Raw genomic sequence first — 17,765 nt, 5'->3', positions numbered from 1 at the left:
TCTATGACCTATATAGCAGAGCTGCTGCTGCTGCAGACACCCAGCCAGAGGGTGAGCTGAGCCAGCCTGGAGGGGAAGGTTTCTGCAGGAGGAGAAGGGCAAGGACGTTCCAAGCGCCGAGCCTGGGGGATCCAGACGAGCTCCAAATTCGTCTCCAGGTTTGGGGGTTGGTCGTAGTGTTGCTGCCACCGTCAGCAGAAAAAATGCCTCTCTTTTCTTTTACATGTAATCAACCATAACCAGAAACAGCCTCCCTCGGAAAAAGTAATTTATATCAGATGAGGAAATAATGCTCCAGACTTGTCATTTGTAGGCACTTTCTCTTTCTCCTGTGAGGCGCAGGCACTATGGTTACCAGGAGGGAAGGATTGCTCTTTTCTCCTCTGTGCAGCCGCGATTGCAAACTGTTTGTCTGGGGGGCTGCGGAGAAGGGAAATGCCACAAATGTTTCCCAAGCACATGGAGCATGTGGTAGCATCATTGCTTTTCTGGAGGGAGGAGGATGGTCTGGGGATGAAGGGGTGCATCCAGGCTGTGGGGGAGCTGGCTTCCCTTCCTGGTCTTTCTGGGCGACTCCCTTCATCTCTCTGGGCCTTAGCGCTGAGAAACAGGTTCTCACCATTTCTTTCATCCACCCTCTTATCTTGTCAGGGGAGAGACTTTCTCTTACTCTGCCCATGTGTGGGGTCCTGCTTGTGGCTGAGCATCTAGCTGCTACCGTCCATCAAAGACTGTCCCTGGTGCAGTGCGATGGCCCTGCTCCCCATACCTCATGCCAAGATGGCATGTCCTTGGGCACATGGACAGAGCGTGTTGGGCACAGGGCAGAGACAGCCCCTGCGTCTCCTCCTCCTTGCTGGCCCATCCGCACAGCCGGTGCCTTGAGGAACTGCAGTGGGACTGCTCTGCTGGTCTCCCTAGTGCCCTCCGATGACCTTGCATGAATAAAGCCCTTGGGTTTCTGACCGTTTCTTCCCCCCTTCCTTCCCAAAATGGAGCCACTGCTGGGGGGGCCAGAAACCTCCTGTCGTGGCTGGGAGGGCTGCTGAACTCTCAGAAAACCCCAGGAGCTAGCACGTGGCTTCCTGCGGTCTGTGGGTTTGCTTCTCTCACCCATACCCAGTGTGATGCTGGGGCAAGAATCAGCCAAAGGCCTGGACACTTCTGCCCCCTCCTCGGAGTCTCGCCCTCCCCTCCGACCCTGAAAAGCACCCAGTGGTGCTCCAGCAGCTAAGCTGGTTCCCGTGGCTGCAGGTCAGGATACAGGCTCTGCTGAGATAAGAGCCAGCTGTTCCTGCTGGAGCAGCCCATGGAGGGTAGGGCTTCCTGCTGCAGCTTCCCCCGCTCCTGCATTGTTCCTCTGCTGGAGGAGCTGCCTGCCCAGAGGGCAGGGCCTGGGGTCAGGCTGGGTGCCCAGGCCCGGATGGCAGTGGTGTGCAAGTGCCTTCTGATAAGCTCCTTGCCTTGCTCGGTCCATGCCCATGCTGCCCTACTCCCTGTCATTCCCTTGTATCCTGCCATATCACATGCGTCCTGCCAGGGAGCTTGAAAATGTTCAGGCTCCATTTCCCCATTTTCTCCCCATTCTTCCCCCCCCCCCCGGCACCAGTGCTCTGCATTTTGTGTGACCAGTGAGACCTGATTTGGTTTATTGTCTGCTGCAGCTGAGAGGAGGAGCTGCTGCATCCGAACTGCCTCCAGGGCACATTAGCTCCTGCCATTGCCAGACAGATCTCTTCAGCCTGACCTGGCAGACCTCGATCACATCTAAGATTTATCTTGACTTAGTCTGCAATACTCTGACTCCCCCGCAAAGGACTGATTTTTAAGTCCCTGCACAGCAGTGTCCTGTGGATGCCAGTGTATCCTAGTGGCTGCCCTTTCCTCCTAGATTACAGCTGCCTTTTAATCAGAACCACTGGTAGGGCTACCTTGTCTGGGTCCTGATGCCTCTCTCTGCATGCATTGCTCTGGGCAGCTCTCCATTGCACCCTTCCAGCCTGGCACACAGAGTTGAGCTCTGCCATTCAGCAGTGCAGGGGCAGAAGGGGACACCTCCCTCCTAATAACTCTTTTTCCAGCATCCCTTTAATTTACTAACAAATCCCCATTTTACAGATGGGGAAACTGAAGCTCTGCAGCAGGGAGTGACAGGGTTAAAACTCAGGCATCCTGGCTCCCATGCTCTGCTCCAATAGATACAAGCCCTAAGATGCAGTGGAGGCCTTGAATTTCCAGCCTGTGCCCCAGGGAGGAGCGGGGCCTTGTGTCACAGCTGTTGTGTTGTCTCCATCCCTGCAGCAAGCATGCCTTGGGCAGCCATGAGTACATCCAGCACTGCAGGAAGTTTGATGTTGACATCCGGCTGCAGCTGATGAAGAGGAAGGCCGTGCGCAGTGACCTGGCCAGGACGGTGAGCCGTGCTCTCGAGGGGAAGCCCAGAGTGTCCTGAACAGCCCGTTGTCAGGACAGGTGGGCAGGGGGTGAGACCAGGCCTGTTCTTCCCACTCCCAATATGCAGCTACCGTTGCTGAAGAGAGGTGGTAGGCCCCCTACTCCATGCCTTTTCCCTTGCAGCCAGGACTTGCCTTGCTTGGTCCAGCAAACCACCCTGGAGCTCTTCCAAAAGCTCTCCTTCCAGAGTGAGCTGCTAAGTGTGGCTGTATAGTGAAGCCGTGGGGGTTCAGGATGGGATCTACCTAGTCCATGTCCCCCACAAAGGTGCAGTTCAGGACCTGGATCTATTCCCCAGGATGCTGCAAGCATTCACAAGGTGATGGCATTCCCACCTGGTCCCCAGGGAGACCATTCAGTGCTAGGAAACCTTTCCTGATTACCTTCAACAGGAGGTGCCCTTTGTGTTCGTACTGCTCTAGAGACTCCAGCATTGGATCCTTGTAACTCCCAGGAAGCCCGGCACTGCCTACGTGCCCAGTAAGACCCATGGCCCCTGCCCCAAAGCGATGACTGCCAGGGGTCCTCTTCCATCTCCAGAACTGAGCATGTGGATCTGCTCCTGCCCCAGCCCAACAAGTGCAGGGAGGTGGCAGGGTATGGATGCTGCATTCCTCAGGGCGCATAAGGACTGGGCAGTGGGACATGGTTCCCTAGGGGTCTCAAGTCAGATGCATCACCAGGTAGCACTCAAGGTTTCCCCTGGGCTAAGGAACAAGGAGCTGAATGGCTTTTCCTGAAAGTTACTCATGGGCTGTTGGTGGTGCTGGCCGGTCCCCCTTGGAAGCCAGAAATCTAGGAGACGCTTCCCAGTAGGCCTGAATTAGCAGCTGAGACTCTCAAAGACCCCTGAGGGCTTCCAAATTGCTGATCCATTGAAGGTGCTGGCTGAGGGCTGCAGATCGCTCCAACAGGTAGAGCCAGTGTCCTCGGCACCTGAACAGGCCTCTTCCTTGCGCAGGTGAACGATGACCAGAGCCCTTCCACGCTCAACCACTACATTCACCTTCAAGAGAGGCCGATCAAGCAGACCATCAGCAGGTGAGGACATGTGGTGGTGGGAGGATGGGGCCCATACACCTTGCTTTGGAAAGGGGCTGCTGTCACTTCTGGGGCTGTTGGAGCCTCTTCAGGACCTTTTCAGGCAAGAGGCATGGGCCCTAGAGCAGCGATGTCTGTGCCTACCTGCGTCTCCTCTCTTGCTCCTTCTCCCCATGCTGAGCTCTGTCACCTCATCCAACAGGCAGGCCCTGAGTCTCCTCTTCGACACCTTCCACAATGAGGTGGACACCTTCCTGGCAGCTGAGGTGAGTGCAACCCATCTCCATCCATCGGGGAGGGAGTCGCAGCTCTTCAGGGGCAGAACCCCAGCCTTGCTACATGTCCACACCGCTACAGAGAACAGACCCTTGGCCCTGGGGACGGGTGTGTCCGGGGTCATGCACACAGGACCTCCACCAACTTAACACAGCTGCTTAAAAACTGTTTTAGGCAAGCCATAGTGTGAAGGCAATCGCATGGTATTCTGGCTGGCTTCTAGACGTGCATTTGTGGATTTGTCTATGTGAGAAGGTGGCACCGGTTCTATCATTTTTAAACCGGTCTCATTGAGTTGGGCTAAGAGGCTCTGCAGACACCTGGTTTGGTTTTAACATGGCATATATGGCTCTGAAACTGAGCTTGGAGTGTGCAGCATGGCAGCAGCGGCCAATGTGGTTTGATGCCTCTAGATAAACCTTCTATATGTGGACTCTACACGGGGCCAGATTAACACATAGGCAAACTAGGCACATGCCCAGGGCGCTAAGTGAAGAAAGGGCCCAGTTGTGCTTATTTTACGTATTATAATTATTGATTGAAAAAAAAGTAGGGACCCATGAGTTTGTTTGCCTAGGACCCAGTAAAGGGTTAATCCAATGCTGACCCTACATGTGGGGGTTATTAGCTGCCCCACGCTCAGTCTTAGCAGTCATGGCAATTTTTTACATGACGGTACTTTTATGCCTGGATCTCAAAGCACCCTTTGGGTCCGGGCCCCTGTGTATGAGGAAGAAGGAACGGGTCTCAGAGGTCCTGACCACCGTGTCCTCTACTCTTGCCACGAAGGAACCCTGATTCCTGTAATAGAGACTCACTGGGATTTCCCTTCTTGGTTAATTGCTGCCTTGGTTGAGACCCAGCTCTTGGCCCGGAGCCCGTGGAGCCAACGAGCCTCTTTGTTTTTGCTGTGGCTGGGCACACCTGTAAAGGGAGAGCTGGCCAGAACCTGAGCTGAAACTTCCCTTCCCCCTTTCCCCATGCACTTGGCCTCCCATTTCCTTGTTCCAGGCAGGGATCTGTCATCAGAGGCAAACTTCACCAGCCTCACAGACAGAAAGCTGCAGCAGCTCTGCAAGAGCCAGTGCAGCAGAGATGTGGCTCTAGTCAGCTTCCTCCCTCCTCTCTGCTTGGCTCTCTGTGCCTCAGTTTCCCTGTCTGTAAAGTGAAGGAGCTGGAGCTGGCCCTCTGGCTGCAGTGGTTGTGAGGACAAGGCGGTAATGCTTGCAAAGTGCTTTGAGAGCCCCTAGAAAAGGAGCGGCAAAATGCGTATGACCCAAACGCAGAGCCAAGCCTTTGTGCTGGCTCTTAATATATTAAATACAGTCTTGAATTAATCCAGGCACTGGTCATTGGCTCTGCGTAGCTCCTGTCATCTTGGGCCAGGGAGAGTAAATGTCCCTGTTTTACGTATGGGAAAACTGAGGCATGGATTGAGGAGACCTGCCTGGCGGTGCCTGGTTGCAAGCTGGGTCTCCTGGGCCCCCACCCCATGCTCAGACTGTCTTGGCTTTGGCCAGTGTCCATAGTCTGTACAGCAGCCTCCCCTAGTGGCAACTCCAGGTCCATCATCTGGGGGCTACACATGGCAAAACGGCTCTGGCAACACGCCTGCCCGCAGAGCTCGGTGCAAGAGCCGCCACTGCCCTGGAAGCAAGTGCCCGTGTTTCCTCCAGCCTGCCCGTTCCACGACCCGCCCTGAGAACTGGGGCTCAGTCCCGCTGGTCCAGAATAGCCGCCAGGCCTTAGCGTCCAGGCCGATTTGCTGATGAGTTTGGCCTCCCTGCCCATCACGTGCTTGTGCTGGACAGAGCCGCAGACGCTGGTTGGTTTTGGCAGAGCCGCAGGCTTCCCCTGTGCCAAGCCCATGTGCAGAAGATGCCATGATTCTCCCTACTTGGCTGGAGCTCTGCCCACTCTGGGAAGAAACAAGGAGCTGGATGAATTGAGGGCAGGCAGATGCTGAGGAGAGGGGTCATTTTCTCCGGGGTGTCCTGGGGACGAGGGAAGGCAGGTGCTGGTGGGTACGTCCAAGACACTTCCCTCCTACTCCCAGCTGCTTGTATGTGGCTTGCTTTTGGTGCACACAGACTCCCCCTTTTCCCCTGCCCTGCCCGGGTCTGGGCTGTATCCACCTCGCAAGGCTGGAAGGCTTAGACAAACAGGGAGAAAAGGGCTTGGTGCCCAGCACTGGAGACAGCAGCCTTCCCCAAATGGCAGCTCCTGGTCTGCGGTGTGAGGTACCCCGCAACCTTCCCCTCTCTGCTTTGCGGGGCTGGAGCAGTATGAAACGATGGGACCCTCCTCTCCAGCTCTTCTGGGCAAGTCCAAGTGGGAAGCTCCCATTCCCTTTCTCCTGGACCAGACACATCCTCTGTCCTCATCTGTGCCCTGCACACCTTGCTGCCTGCGCTCCCCTGGCAGGGAGAGATGGGCTTCCCCAGGGTGTCAGAGGTGGCATTGGCTGGCCTCTGAGTGCGGTCAGTGCTGCATGGAGCAGCCCGGCCCAGGGCATCGCAGCCCCAGCAGGTCTCCTCCAGGCCCTGGCAAGCAGCGGGGTGGGTGGGAGGCCAGGCAACTGGGCTGGGTTGGTGCTCTGTGCATGGCTGTCTCAGACGGGAGCCTCTCCCTGCTGCCTCTCTCAGGGAGACGTCCAGCCGAAGGCGGAGCGAGTGATCCAGTCCGTCATGGCCATTTGCAATGCCCTGGCTGCTGTTGAGTCCCAGGAGATCACCCGTGCCCTGAACCAAATGCCGCCCTGTCCTTCTCGCATGCAGCCCAAAATTCAAAAGGTGAGATTTTCCAGCTGGGAGCTGAAGTCAAGGGGAGAGCTAAGCTGATCACGAGCGGTCTAGCGAGACGAGGACTGGTTTCTCCCAGAAGGTGCTGGGGGCCCCTCTGGACATCACAGCAGGTGCCAGTCTGTCTTGGGCACTAAGGGTGGGCTTGATTCAAGGGGCGTAATCTAACATCAGCGAGACTCCTTCACTGGCTAAGACCCAAGGATTTCCAGGCCAGAGAGTGCCCTGCGATCCCACGCAGTCCCGGTAGCCTGGGCCTGGGTACCTGCCCCATAGCCTCTGCTGCAGCCAGAGCTGGCCTTCCCTGCCTTGGAAGTGCTTGGTGTCCAGCTGCTTTCCAAGGGACTGATTGCTCACCCACGAAATCCTGGTGCCCTAGCTCCAGAGGGCACCTGGGCATGGTGATGGGTGCAACCAGAGGGAAAGCAGTGGGATTTTTCACCAGAGCCCATGCCCTCCCTGCCACCGCACCATGAGTACAGCTCCAGGGCAGCTGAGAGCAGGCAGTGCCTCCATGGTGTTACTCACTCCCAGCGCCCTGGTGCCAGGGAAGCTGGTTACATAAAGTCCCTGGCTTGGAGGATTGCTTCCAGCTGTGCCTGATGGTGCTGGACTCACCCTCCAATTTGCTCTGCTGGTTTCTTTTTCCTCTGCAGGATCCAAATGTCTTGGCTGTGAGGGAAAATCGAGGTAATTTTGCTTCTCCTCCTCCCGGTCTGCTGCTGAGCTCTTTCAAATCCTTCCCCACTGGGCAGACTTTTGCATTTGAAATTTGTATGTGTTCATTTTCAACAACAGCAAAAAAAGATTATGCCCCCCCCCAATTTTAGGGGGTTCTTTTCCTTGGTTTTGTGGGGTTTTGGTGTCTTTTGGGTTTTTTCCTTTTCCCTCCAAAGCACCCACATGCAGTGTGAGGTCATCTCCAAATGGCTTGAAGCCAGCCAGCAAATTTCATCCCCTGGAGAGATCATGAGAAGTGCTGGAGGGCTCATGGAGGCAGCTGTGAGCACCTCCTCAGGCACATGGATCCCTCCCATATCCCAGAGCCCTCTGCCCTGCTTTTGCCTGCCAACGAGCAGCTGGGCACATTGCTGCTGTCCTGATCAGCCTCTGGCCAGGGTCCCATCAGCAGCCTTGGACATGTGCAGCAGGCAAAAGGGTGTGAAAGGGGAAGCAGTTGGTTGCTTCTGATATGGGTTGGCTTGAGACTGCCCTGCCAAGGCCCAGCTCCATATTCTGGGCACGGGCTGGGGGGACAAGGCGGCACTACTAGACTGCCAGAACGCCCCGTCTCACACCCCCACTGCCTTCCCTTGCAGAGAAGATTGTGGAGACCCTGACGGCCTCTATCTTGGATCTGGTGGAGCTCTACTGCAACACCTTCAATGCCGACTTCCAGACCGCGGTGCATGGCAGCAGGAAGCACTACCTGGTGCAGGAGGCCTGTCTCCTGCCTTGTCCCCTCTCCTTCACTGTCTACGCCACGCACCGTATCCCCATCACTTGGGCTGCCAGGTAAGCACCTAAACCACTGGTGTGCCTCTCAGGGCTTCGAGGGACAGTGAGATGTCCCCACTTTGTCTGAATCTTCACTCTGGTCTGTCTGCAACCAGGTAGCCAGGGCAAGGCTTCCTTGGAGAGCAGAACCTCTTTGCACCCTCAGCCATTCAAGCTTCACAGGTGAAAGCCATCTTGAAGGGCTGAGGGTGCACAAATCCCTTCCTCGTCTTGGGGGCCTCTGCCTCACCTTTGTTTTGCAAAGAGCAGCTGGCGCGTTGCTCTCTGTCCTGACCAGCCTCTGGCCCACTCGAGGCTAGGATCCCGCCAGCAGCACTGGGCAGGGACAGAAGGGACAAGGGGCGAACTGGGGTGGCGTCCTCGTCTCTTAGTGTGGCAGCTCTTGTGCTCCGGGATGTCACTGGTTGAGGGGGCAGGAAAGCATCTTCTCTCCAGGCAGGGTGCTTGGCCAGCTGAATACCTTACACCAGTGGTCATTATGTCTTTCTCTGAGCCCACCTCCCACACCAGTCCCTCTTGGGACAGAATGTGCCACGGATCTGGTCTCCTCTGGCAGTTCCTGCGCTTTAGGGACATGTAAAGGAATGACCGTTGTCTCCGGATCCATCAAAGGCAAAAGCACAAACAGCTACTGACCGCCAGGATCCCCAATTCTGTCCCTTTGTGTGGTGCGGAGCGCTTGGTGGGCAGTGAAGGATGGAGGGATGCTCCGCTTCTCTGTGCAAGGAGATGGGATGGAGGGCGACGGCCGGGGGGCAGCTGGGCTCTGCAGCCCTCTCTCCAGCTCAGCCCAGTGCTGCTCCTGCCGGCTGCACTGGAATTCCCTGCTGCAGCCTCCCCCGCCCCCCCGGCCCTGCAGACAGTGACAGATGGCCTGTTCCCAGCCAGGGCTCCGGCCCCGGCGGTCAATGGCTGTTTGTGCCTTTGCCTTTGATGGATCGGGAGACAATGAGGAGGGTGCGTGTGTGGGTGTGGGTGCCGGGGCTGGCGGGGAGGCGAGGATGCTCCTTTGTTCGCGCCCGCGCCTGGATGCCTGTGTTTTGCAGGCCCAATGCCCATTGATAATCTGCATTCCTGGCTGTCTTACGGGCTCCGGCAGCAGGGCTATGCAAGGGAGGGGGGGAGGCAGCAGCAGCGGTAGCAGCCGCCCCTCCGGGGACCCCTCGCCTTTGTCCCATCCTTAATGTATTCCGATTGGTGATTGACTCCAAACAAAGGAGGTAGCCTGGGAAATCCAGGCATCCTCTGACCTTTGCCGCCCTGCGGCCCTCCTTGGCTCGGCGCTCGGCACCTGTCACATGGCCCTGCCCTTCTGGGAGACCCCCGTGTGATGGCATTCTCCGTGGCATATGTCGATCCGGCTGTCTGCAAGGAGCGGGGTCTCCTCTGCCTGCCCTGCCCCCATCCTTTCCTAAAGGGACAGCAGCCTGGGAAAGGAGAGCCAGGAGGGGTGGAGGATCCCTCACCTCCCAGCTGGGTGTGCTGGGAGTCCACCCTTCTCTCTGGGGAGAGGGGCCGTGCTGCTGGGTTGGCCCATTTCAGCCACAGCAAGAGCAGCATGAGCCCTGCACTCGAGCATCACTCCACCCTTTGGTGCCCTTTCCTTCAGAGACTCCCAGGAAGGCACTAGCCATGGCAGAGGCCCTGCCTGCAGTGTGAGGCCCTTCTGGGGAGGTACCAGCTCTCCGTGCAATTCCCTTGAGGCCCCTGGTTGCAGACCCAAGGGCCAAATGTTGGGCCTGCTGTTTTCCATGTACCCTCCCTGAGAATCTGGCCCGTCTCCTGGTTCTGCATCACACCTGCTCCAAGTAAGAGTCACGTGCCACTGCCAGGGCGAGCAAGCTAAGTCTGCCTTGGTCATGGGGTTTCACCTCTCCTCTGTACAGGCAGAAGTGACTCCTGGAGCTGATGGGGGCAAGGGAGATAACCCCCCTCTGAGCCATTACTGGCCAGCAAATAATCAAATTATCTGTCTCTGTGGCCTGGTACTCCTCTGGGGATGGCAGGAGGGGGAATGCCAAGGAACCAAGAAAGGGATGAGGGACAAGGGCAGAGGGGAGCAAATGGGGAGGAGGCGCATGGAAGGGCTATGAGGCCTGTTGCTCCTTTGCTGCGAGTTGCAGGCCTGTCCTTACCCCCCTCTTGCTTTCCCCCCTTCCTGTGGCAGCTATGAAGACTTCTACCTCTCCTGCTCCCTCAGCCATGGCGGCAAGGAGCTCTGCAGTCCGCTGCAGACGCGCAAGGCTCACGTGTACAAGTACCTCTTCCACCTCATCATATGGGACCAGCAGTAAGGCAGCTCCCTGTTCACCTTGGGCCAGCGGGATGCAGCGCGGGGAGTGGGGAACAGGCTGGGGGTCCTGCTCATGGGGATTTGGGTGCAGGCAGCCAAGGGGATGCAGGCAGAGGGCAAGATGACTAGAGCAGCAGCAGGATGCACGGCTGCCTGGGTGACCCGGCTGAAGAGCCCTGCTCTGTGTGAGTATCAGCCATGGCCTGGGGGGTCCAGCATGTACAGCTTCATGGCAGAGCCGGCAGAGCTGCTCAGACTATGGGTGTTGAATTCCCAGGCAGCATCTATTTTGGCGGCTGTCAGGCTCCTTCCTTGGACCCTGTGCTCGGGGTGTGTGTGTATGTGTCTCCAGCTGCTTCAGGGAAAGGGGATCTCATCCAAATATAGCCCTGGCAGCAGGGAGCCTGTGGTTGTCTCCTGAGTCCCGACCATGCCTGGCATTTTAACCATGCCGGCGGGAGGAGGGGAGGGCAAGGGATAATTTTAGGAGGTGACTGTCCCCGGGAAGGGCACAGGGAGAGAGACAGCAGTGCCGGTATGGAGGGTAGCTGCTAGACGCCTCCCTTCATGCAGCGTTTTCCCTTGCAAACCGCCTCTCTTGGACCCGCTGGTGCATGGGCTGGGCCCGGAGCTTGCTGGGCAGCCAGGAGCTTGCATTCTTTGCTGGCGGCAGGGAGAGTCCTCCGCCATGGGTGCCCCCCGCCGCCGCCGGGGATATGGCGCTGCCCTGGCCTGGCACACTTCTAGACTCTGCTAGCCCTGCGTGGCTGGCTTCTCGGACACCTGGCAGCACTTGCCTTGAAGGTGCCTGAATGGGCAGGGAAGAGGCCCAGGGACGAGGTTAGTGTGCATGTGTGTGTGTGCGTGCGCCCATGCCCTCCTTCCCGTGGCGGGGAATCAGCAGGCTGCAGAGGGCACCGTGCCCAGTCCTGCAGCTGGGGCTCTCACCAGGCCATGGAGGGGAGGGGATGGAGGCAAAGCCGGTAGGCCCTCCGAGCCTGGGTATGAGGGGCGTCCCCCGGAGGTGTATGTTTGCCGTCCCCCCTGGGTATCACCCTGGGGGAGCCCTGACTACCCAAGAGGGTGCCAGGGCTGCGAGGTTTCCATGTAGCCTCCTCTGGTCTGCATCACACTGGTGTTTGCAAAGGGGCTCTGATGTTGGAACAATGCAGCACCAGGGAGGGTGGAGGATGAGCTAGATTTTTTTTTCCCAGGGGCCTGAATGAGTCCCTGTGATCTGAGGTCACCAGTTCCAGGGGCCAGCCCTGTGGTCCCGGTAGCTGGGGGCTCAGCACCCCTGCATTTCCCAGTTATGGATAAAGGGGGGAAACAAGGCCTTGGCCTTCTGGAGCAGGGACACCGGCTCCCTCTCCAGAGCCCTACGAAGCCATGGACATGGCAAGCGGGATGTCAGCAGTGGCAGGGGGCTGAAGCTGGTACCCTGACTCCCGGCTCATGCTGCACCTTCTCCTAGGATCTGCTTCCCAATCCAAGTGAACCGGCTCCCGCGGGAGACGCTGCTGAGCGTTACTCTCTACGCCGTGCCTGTCCCACCGCCGGGCAGCTCCTCTGAGACCAACAAGCAGCGGCGGGTGCCCGAGGCGCTGGGCTGGGTCACCACCCCGCTCTTCAACTTCAGGCAGTGCGTACACATCCGAGCCCTGGGGGGGACCCTCTGCCCAGGGCTGGCATGGGGCACACGTGGACCTGTCCTTGCAAGAGGGGCAGGTTGGAGTGGTGCGTGCGTGTGCCGGGAGCTCTGGGTCCCCACACCAGCATCACAGCATTCACCCTTGTGCTGAGATTGCTGCTCCTGGGGACCCAGCTCTGCGAGGGGCTGCTTCCAGACTAGTGCGGTCTGCAATGGCATTGCCTCCCTTCAGGGGACGGCAGTACCCCAAGGCCTGGCACTTGCTCTTATCCATGGGTCCTGGTGCCCAGGCTCTAAGGTCTCCCCCTGCATCCTCCTCCAGGGTCCTGACCTGTGGGCGGAAGCTCCTGGGCTTGTGGCCAGCGACTCAGGACAACTCCAGGGCTAGGTCAAGCGCTCCCAACTTCAACCAGCCCGACAGCGTTATTTTGCAGGTGAGTCCCGGCTGGAAGCAACAAGGTGCCCTGTTTTGGTGGGGGAGAAGAGGGGAGAATTGGAGCCAGTCAGAGCCTGGCATTCAGAGGGCATCAGGCATCTGAGAGGTAGCCAGAGCTCAGCGTCCTCTTCTGTGAGCTGTCCCGAGGGCTCGGCGCCCGTGGTCTGGTACCATCATGGGAACCACTGCCCAGCATGCGCTAGGGAAGGTGGCGCACCTCGCCTGGATACTGTGGACCAGACCCTGGGGAGGTTTCCAAGGTAGGATGGGTGAGAAGGATGTCGGCCTTCCTCAGCTCCAAACACAACAGTGTCCCCCGTGGTAGGAGATGCTGACCTACCAGCCGGGCACCTAGAAATAGAGGGCTCTTGGCAGGTCCTCAGCTGCCTTTAACTACCCTTTGCTATGTCCTGGCCTGGCATGTGCTCCCTTTACGCGTGCCCGGGCCCTTCTTTCGGGCTCCCTCTATCTCACACTGGCTTGGCAGGGTTTCGGCAGAGCTCCCCGCTGCCTGAGAGGTGGAAGGGGGGTGAAGCATTGTGCTGGAAGCCAAGTACTCCAGCTGGAAGAGATTTGAGGCTCTTCTCCCCTCTGGCGGCATCTGCGATGCTTGCCCTGCTTTGCCCTTGGCAGGGGGCTGCCAGTACGGAGACCGCTCGGGACTCCCTTTGTTTGTCCTCATCTCTCCTCGTCCCATCTCCTCCCCTGGCTCTGCTGCTGTCGTTTCTCTCTCCACTGATTTCCATGACGCGTGTCCAAGAGATTGGGTTTCTCCCAGCGCCACTTACAAATCCATCAAGGTTTTCATTTGAGATTGGGCGGCCGGCCGCCTCGGCACAGCCTGCTGCTCGCAGGATGGCGCCTTCCTGCAGTGCTTGCTCTGCCGCTATGCCTGCTCCTAGCACTGGCCCCTGCGCAGGGCTTTGACCTCCTGTTTGTCCTCTGTGGAGGATAAAAGGGAAGTGTCTGTTAGCACCTCGGTGCTGCAGCCCTCCAGAAAGTGGTGGGTCTCTGGGGGATAGGGCCTGCAGATGCTGGGTTGGCCGTGACCACAGGAATCTCCCCAAGCCTCCCAGGCCAGGATACTTTCTATCCCACTAGGCTCCTAATGCTCCTTCTAGCAAAGAAGTGATCAGGGCAGGCTTCCCTTCAGCCGCATCCCAGCCTGGATGTTGGGGGTGCCCAGAAGTGCAGCCTGCTGCCTGTCCTGGGGTGCCTGTGGCATCCAGACCACACAGGAGATGGGGCAAGGAAGTGGGGAGAAGCAGGAGCGGTTCTGCTTGCTCCAGGGTAAGGAATCTGTGAGGCCGGCCTGGGTCTCTGTAGGTTGAGATGAGGTGCGGATGCCTTAATGGCCCTTTGTGTTCCTGGGCTGGAAGCTCCCCAGGTCTTGGCTTATGGGCACGGCAGGGCCTGCTGATACATGGCCCTGGCACGGAGTCAGATGCTGAAAGCTGATTCTGGCTGCTGGGAAGGTGATGAATAGGCCTTGTGTGGGGCAAGTTTCACAGCCGTGGCAATGGGTTGCGGTGGAGGGCATGCCAGCCACGAGGTGGGCAAGCCTTCAGGGCACCTCCCTTGCCCTTGGAGCATGGGGCAAGGGGAGGGTGGGCAGGGGACAGCCCCACTAGGCTTGTGGGAGCAGCAGTGTGGGTCAGGGAGCACCCCTTGGGGGTACTGCTAAGGCAGTCTGGGTGCCCCTCGAGGGTGGCAGCAGCCCATCAGCAGAGTCTGCTGCGTGAGCTCTGGCCCGTTCTGCCCCACCGCTGTCCAGATCGACTTCCCCACCTCTGCATTCGACGTGAGGTTCATGAGCCCGCCGGCTGCCGAGTTCAGCCCCAAGTACGAGTTCGGCAGCTTGGGGGACGAGGAGCAGCGCAGGCTGAGGGAGGTGATGCAGAAGAAATCGCTCTACTGGTGAGAGCCTGGGCTTGCTCGGGGGCTGGGGCTGCAGGGCGGGGGTCTTGCACTGGGGAACAGGGGACCTCGGGCTAGGTACTGGCTACAGCTCTTCGGGCTGGGCCTGAGACGGGCCCTCCAGTGCACCTGCACCTCTGCTGAGGACGTGGTGCCCCACCTGCATGAGGGATGTCCTGGACTCTTCCCATGGCGCCTCCTGACCTCTTGCTCGCCCAGACAGCTGGGAGGGAAGGAACAGCCCTCTCCAGAGGTGTTAACGCAGGGGGTGTTTCTCCAGCTGTTTTCCCTCCCTTGCTTCCCCCTGCCCAGGACAGCTGGCTGCTCCCCACCCGCCAGCAGCCAGGCTGCCAATGTTTGCTGCCCTGGGCTGCCTGTAAACAGGAAGGATCAGGTGTCGCTGGCTGCACTCGCTCGGGGTCAGCTCGCTGCAGGCTGTGCACATGTCTAGGTCATTACTGCAGGGTTCCCACAGGCTGGGCAGCGGCAGGGGGAGGGGGAGGAGGAGGGGGTGACATCAGCCCTCTCCTACCCACGCTGGGGATCTGGGAGGTCCTGAGGAGCTGGTCCCAGGCATCTGGAAGGGCCCAGGCTGGGACTTCACACAACCCCCCAGGGTCCTGCCAGGCTGCCCAGTACCGAGCCCTACCCTGAGGTCTGGAGAGCCCGTCCTTCCTGGCTACTGCCCGCTCAGGGGCGGTGGAGCAGACCTGGGTGCCTTTGCTCTACTGGAGCACCCTCCCTCGCCCAGTGGGGGTGAGCAGTTGGGTCCAGCCCCACCAGCAGCATTTCCCACTGCTGCCAGAGTCCTGATTCCCACAGTTTCCTTGCTGGCAGGGAAGACCCGGCAGGGACACAGCAGAAAACACGGGCTACTGTGACCAGCGAGTCCTGAAGGCCACCAGGCATGTGGACTCAGGGTCTCCAGCCAGGGGGTAAAGGGCTGGGCTGCCCCCAGTACTGCAGCGCTGCAGGGCTAGAACAGGCAAATCCACTGGCTCAAAACATGGCATTTCCCGGGGTGCAGGGAGCAGGCAGCTTGCCCATCCTGGCATCGTGCTTCTGCAGGGCGGTGCCCACCCTGCCCCAGGGCTTGGCAGGTTCATGCGCCCTTCTCCTGAGCTGGCAGCAGTGTGTTGCTCTTGTTTGCTTTGGGCCAGATCGCTGAAGGGAGTGCCTGGGAACAGAGCAGGCCTCCCTCTTCTCACACACAGGCGCACACACCCTGATCCTGACCCCAGCCCTTCGTCACACACAGGATGGGCCACCTATGGAGAAGTGGCCTTGGGCAGTGTCTGACCCTGCCCCACTCGCTCCCCTGGGCCCTGAGCCGTGGCCATGCCATCCCACCCAGCCCAGAGCACAGGGTTGCCTGCCAGGTGCTTCCTCAGGAAGCCATGCCCGCAGCCCAGGCAGCTCCTGCTCCGGGGCAGAGGCAAAGGCAGGATGCACCTTCCTCCCTGGGTTCAGTGCAAGCTCAGAGGTGGCTGGAGGAATTGCTGACTGTCCCCTTCCCCATCCGCTGCCATTGTGATCCCCTGGCACCCTCTAAGCCCCTTCCCCAGCCCCCCCAAACCTGCCCTTGGGGTGACTGTGCCCATGGGGGGGAGCAAGTCAGCAGAGCCCCCACCCCAGCCCCCCCAAACCTGCCCTTGGGGTGACTGTGCTGCCCCCTTGTGGCTTCTCTAAGCAATGACATCCTGGCTGCTGGGCCATCGGCTGAGGGCCCAATCCTGCTTCCCGCATGGTGCTGCCTGGCATTGCTGTGCTCTGCGCTCTGGTCCCAGCTCTCCAAGGCAGGGCACCCCCTACATGCATAGTCCCCCCAACCCAAGCTTCATGGCCCTGTGCACGTGCAGTCCCCCCTTCCTGAGCTCTGTGCCCCCTGCTACTTTAGGTTGACAGATGCTGACCGGAAGCGGTTATGGGAGAAACGTTACTACTGCCACACAGAGCCCGGGTCGCTGCCCCTGCTGCTCGCCAGTGCCCCCAGCTGGGAGTGGGCCTGCCTGCCCGACATCTATGCCCTGCTGAAGCAGTGGACCTACATGAATCACCAGGATGCCCTGGGACTCCTGCATGCAACGTAAGACAGTGCCTGGGGCATTCACCTGGGTGCGGGGAGACGGGGGCTGTGCTGAGGGCCAAGGCAGTTCCTCCTCCTTACCCTTGTCCATTCCTAGATCTCTTCTTTCTGCCCCTGAGCCCAGAGCTGGGTGACCCCAATCCTAATGTCCAACTGGAACCTCTAAACTCAGTCTTAACAGTGTGCCCTGCCAGGATGAGGGTTGTGGTGGGTAAAGTGAGGACAGCAGAGGAGCTGGAGGATCCCCAAACCCTCCAAAATCCCAGGGGTGATTGAGGGGACCCAGAGGCTTCCTGGAGACAGGCCAGGCCTTGGTGTCTCTGTGGCTGGCTGGTGGCATCGGTGGGATGGCACGGTTTGCCTCACCGCGAGAAGGGCCTTGTGTGATGCCCTCCTGGTGACACGTGGCTGGCGGCTGTAGGTTCCCCGATCAGGAGGTGAGGAGGACGGCTGTGCAGTGGATCGACTCCATATCCGACGCAGAGCTGCTGGACTACCTGCCGCAGTTGGTCCAGGTGGGTCACCCAGGCGAGCATGTGAGGCTTGCCAGGCCCACAGTGACCAGGACAAGGCCCCACCTGCCCATCTGTCCTGTCTGCTCATGGAGGAAATGCTCCGTCTCCCTTCTTGCAGGCCCTGAAGTATGAGTGCTACCTGGACAGTCCTCTGGTGCGGTTCCTTATGAAGCGAGCCATCTGCGACCTCAAGATCACGCACTACTTCTTCTGGTAATGCTGGTGGAGGAGTCGCAGCCTTTGGGACGACTGTGCCCCCTTCTGCGGCTTGCCCAAGGGAGCAGGGTCCTTTCCAGGATCTCCCCTGGTGTCGGGTGCTGGGGCAGAGGAAACATTCCCATGACCCACATCCCAGCCGTGCCTCCTCCCCGGGGCTCCCCTCGCCCTCAGACCTGCAAGCCCCAGCTTGCGTGTTGACTGCTGTGGTTGCGCTCTCTCCTCAGGCTACTGAAGGACGGTCTGAAAGACTCCCAGTTCAGCATCCGCTACCAGTACCTGCTGGCGGCCCTGCTCTGCTGCTGTGGGAAAGGCCTGCGGGAGGAGTTTGACCGGCAGTGCGCGCTGGTCAACACCCTGGCCAAGCTGGCCCAGCAGATCCGCGAGGCCGCGCCGTCCTCGCGGCAGGTACGTGCTTGGCTGAGACCATGTCCTTTCCCCACCAAGCGTGTGGCAGGCGGCTGGCTCGGGTTGCAGACAGGACTCCTCTCCCTGAAGTGAGAGAGCACGATGTGGAGCCCATAACTGGGCTCCATTTGATGTCTCCAAGACGGCAGCAGC

General features: G+C 59.2%; 1 protein-coding gene across 3 annotated transcripts in view; it reads left to right on the top strand.

Annotated features, from left to right (window-relative positions):
* Positions 1-17,765, top strand: part of PIK3C2B (phosphatidylinositol-4-phosphate 3-kinase catalytic subunit type 2 beta) — a 53,643-nt gene that overhangs the window by 10,573 nt on the left and 25,305 nt on the right. For all 3 annotated transcript variants that reach the window (XM_019513935.1, XM_019513937.1, XM_019513936.1), the window contains exons 5-18: positions 2,302-2,413; positions 3,416-3,495; positions 3,698-3,761; positions 6,417-6,563; positions 7,229-7,262; positions 7,892-8,087; positions 10,258-10,380; positions 11,858-12,025; positions 12,357-12,468; positions 14,245-14,387; positions 16,285-16,473; positions 16,895-16,988; positions 17,107-17,201; positions 17,432-17,612. In XM_019513935.1, the coding sequence (XP_019369480.1) occupies positions 2,302-2,413; positions 3,416-3,495; positions 3,698-3,761; positions 6,417-6,563; positions 7,229-7,262; positions 7,892-8,087; positions 10,258-10,380; positions 11,858-12,025; positions 12,357-12,468; positions 14,245-14,387; positions 16,285-16,473; positions 16,895-16,988; positions 17,107-17,201; positions 17,432-17,612 (1,738 nt within the window). The remainder of the gene's footprint in view (positions 1-2,301; positions 2,414-3,415; positions 3,496-3,697; positions 3,762-6,416; positions 6,564-7,228; positions 7,263-7,891; positions 8,088-10,257; positions 10,381-11,857; positions 12,026-12,356; positions 12,469-14,244; positions 14,388-16,284; positions 16,474-16,894; positions 16,989-17,106; positions 17,202-17,431; positions 17,613-17,765) is intronic.

Source organism: Gavialis gangeticus, unplaced genomic scaffold, assembly GCF_001723915.1.
Source record: "Gavialis gangeticus isolate Ggan-Ray unplaced genomic scaffold, GavGan_comp1, whole genome shotgun sequence".
Lineage (NCBI taxonomy): Eukaryota > Metazoa > Chordata > Crocodylia > Gavialidae > Gavialis > Gavialis gangeticus.
Note: the sequence above shows the minus strand (reverse complement) of the source record. Positions and strands in the feature narration are given on the sequence as shown.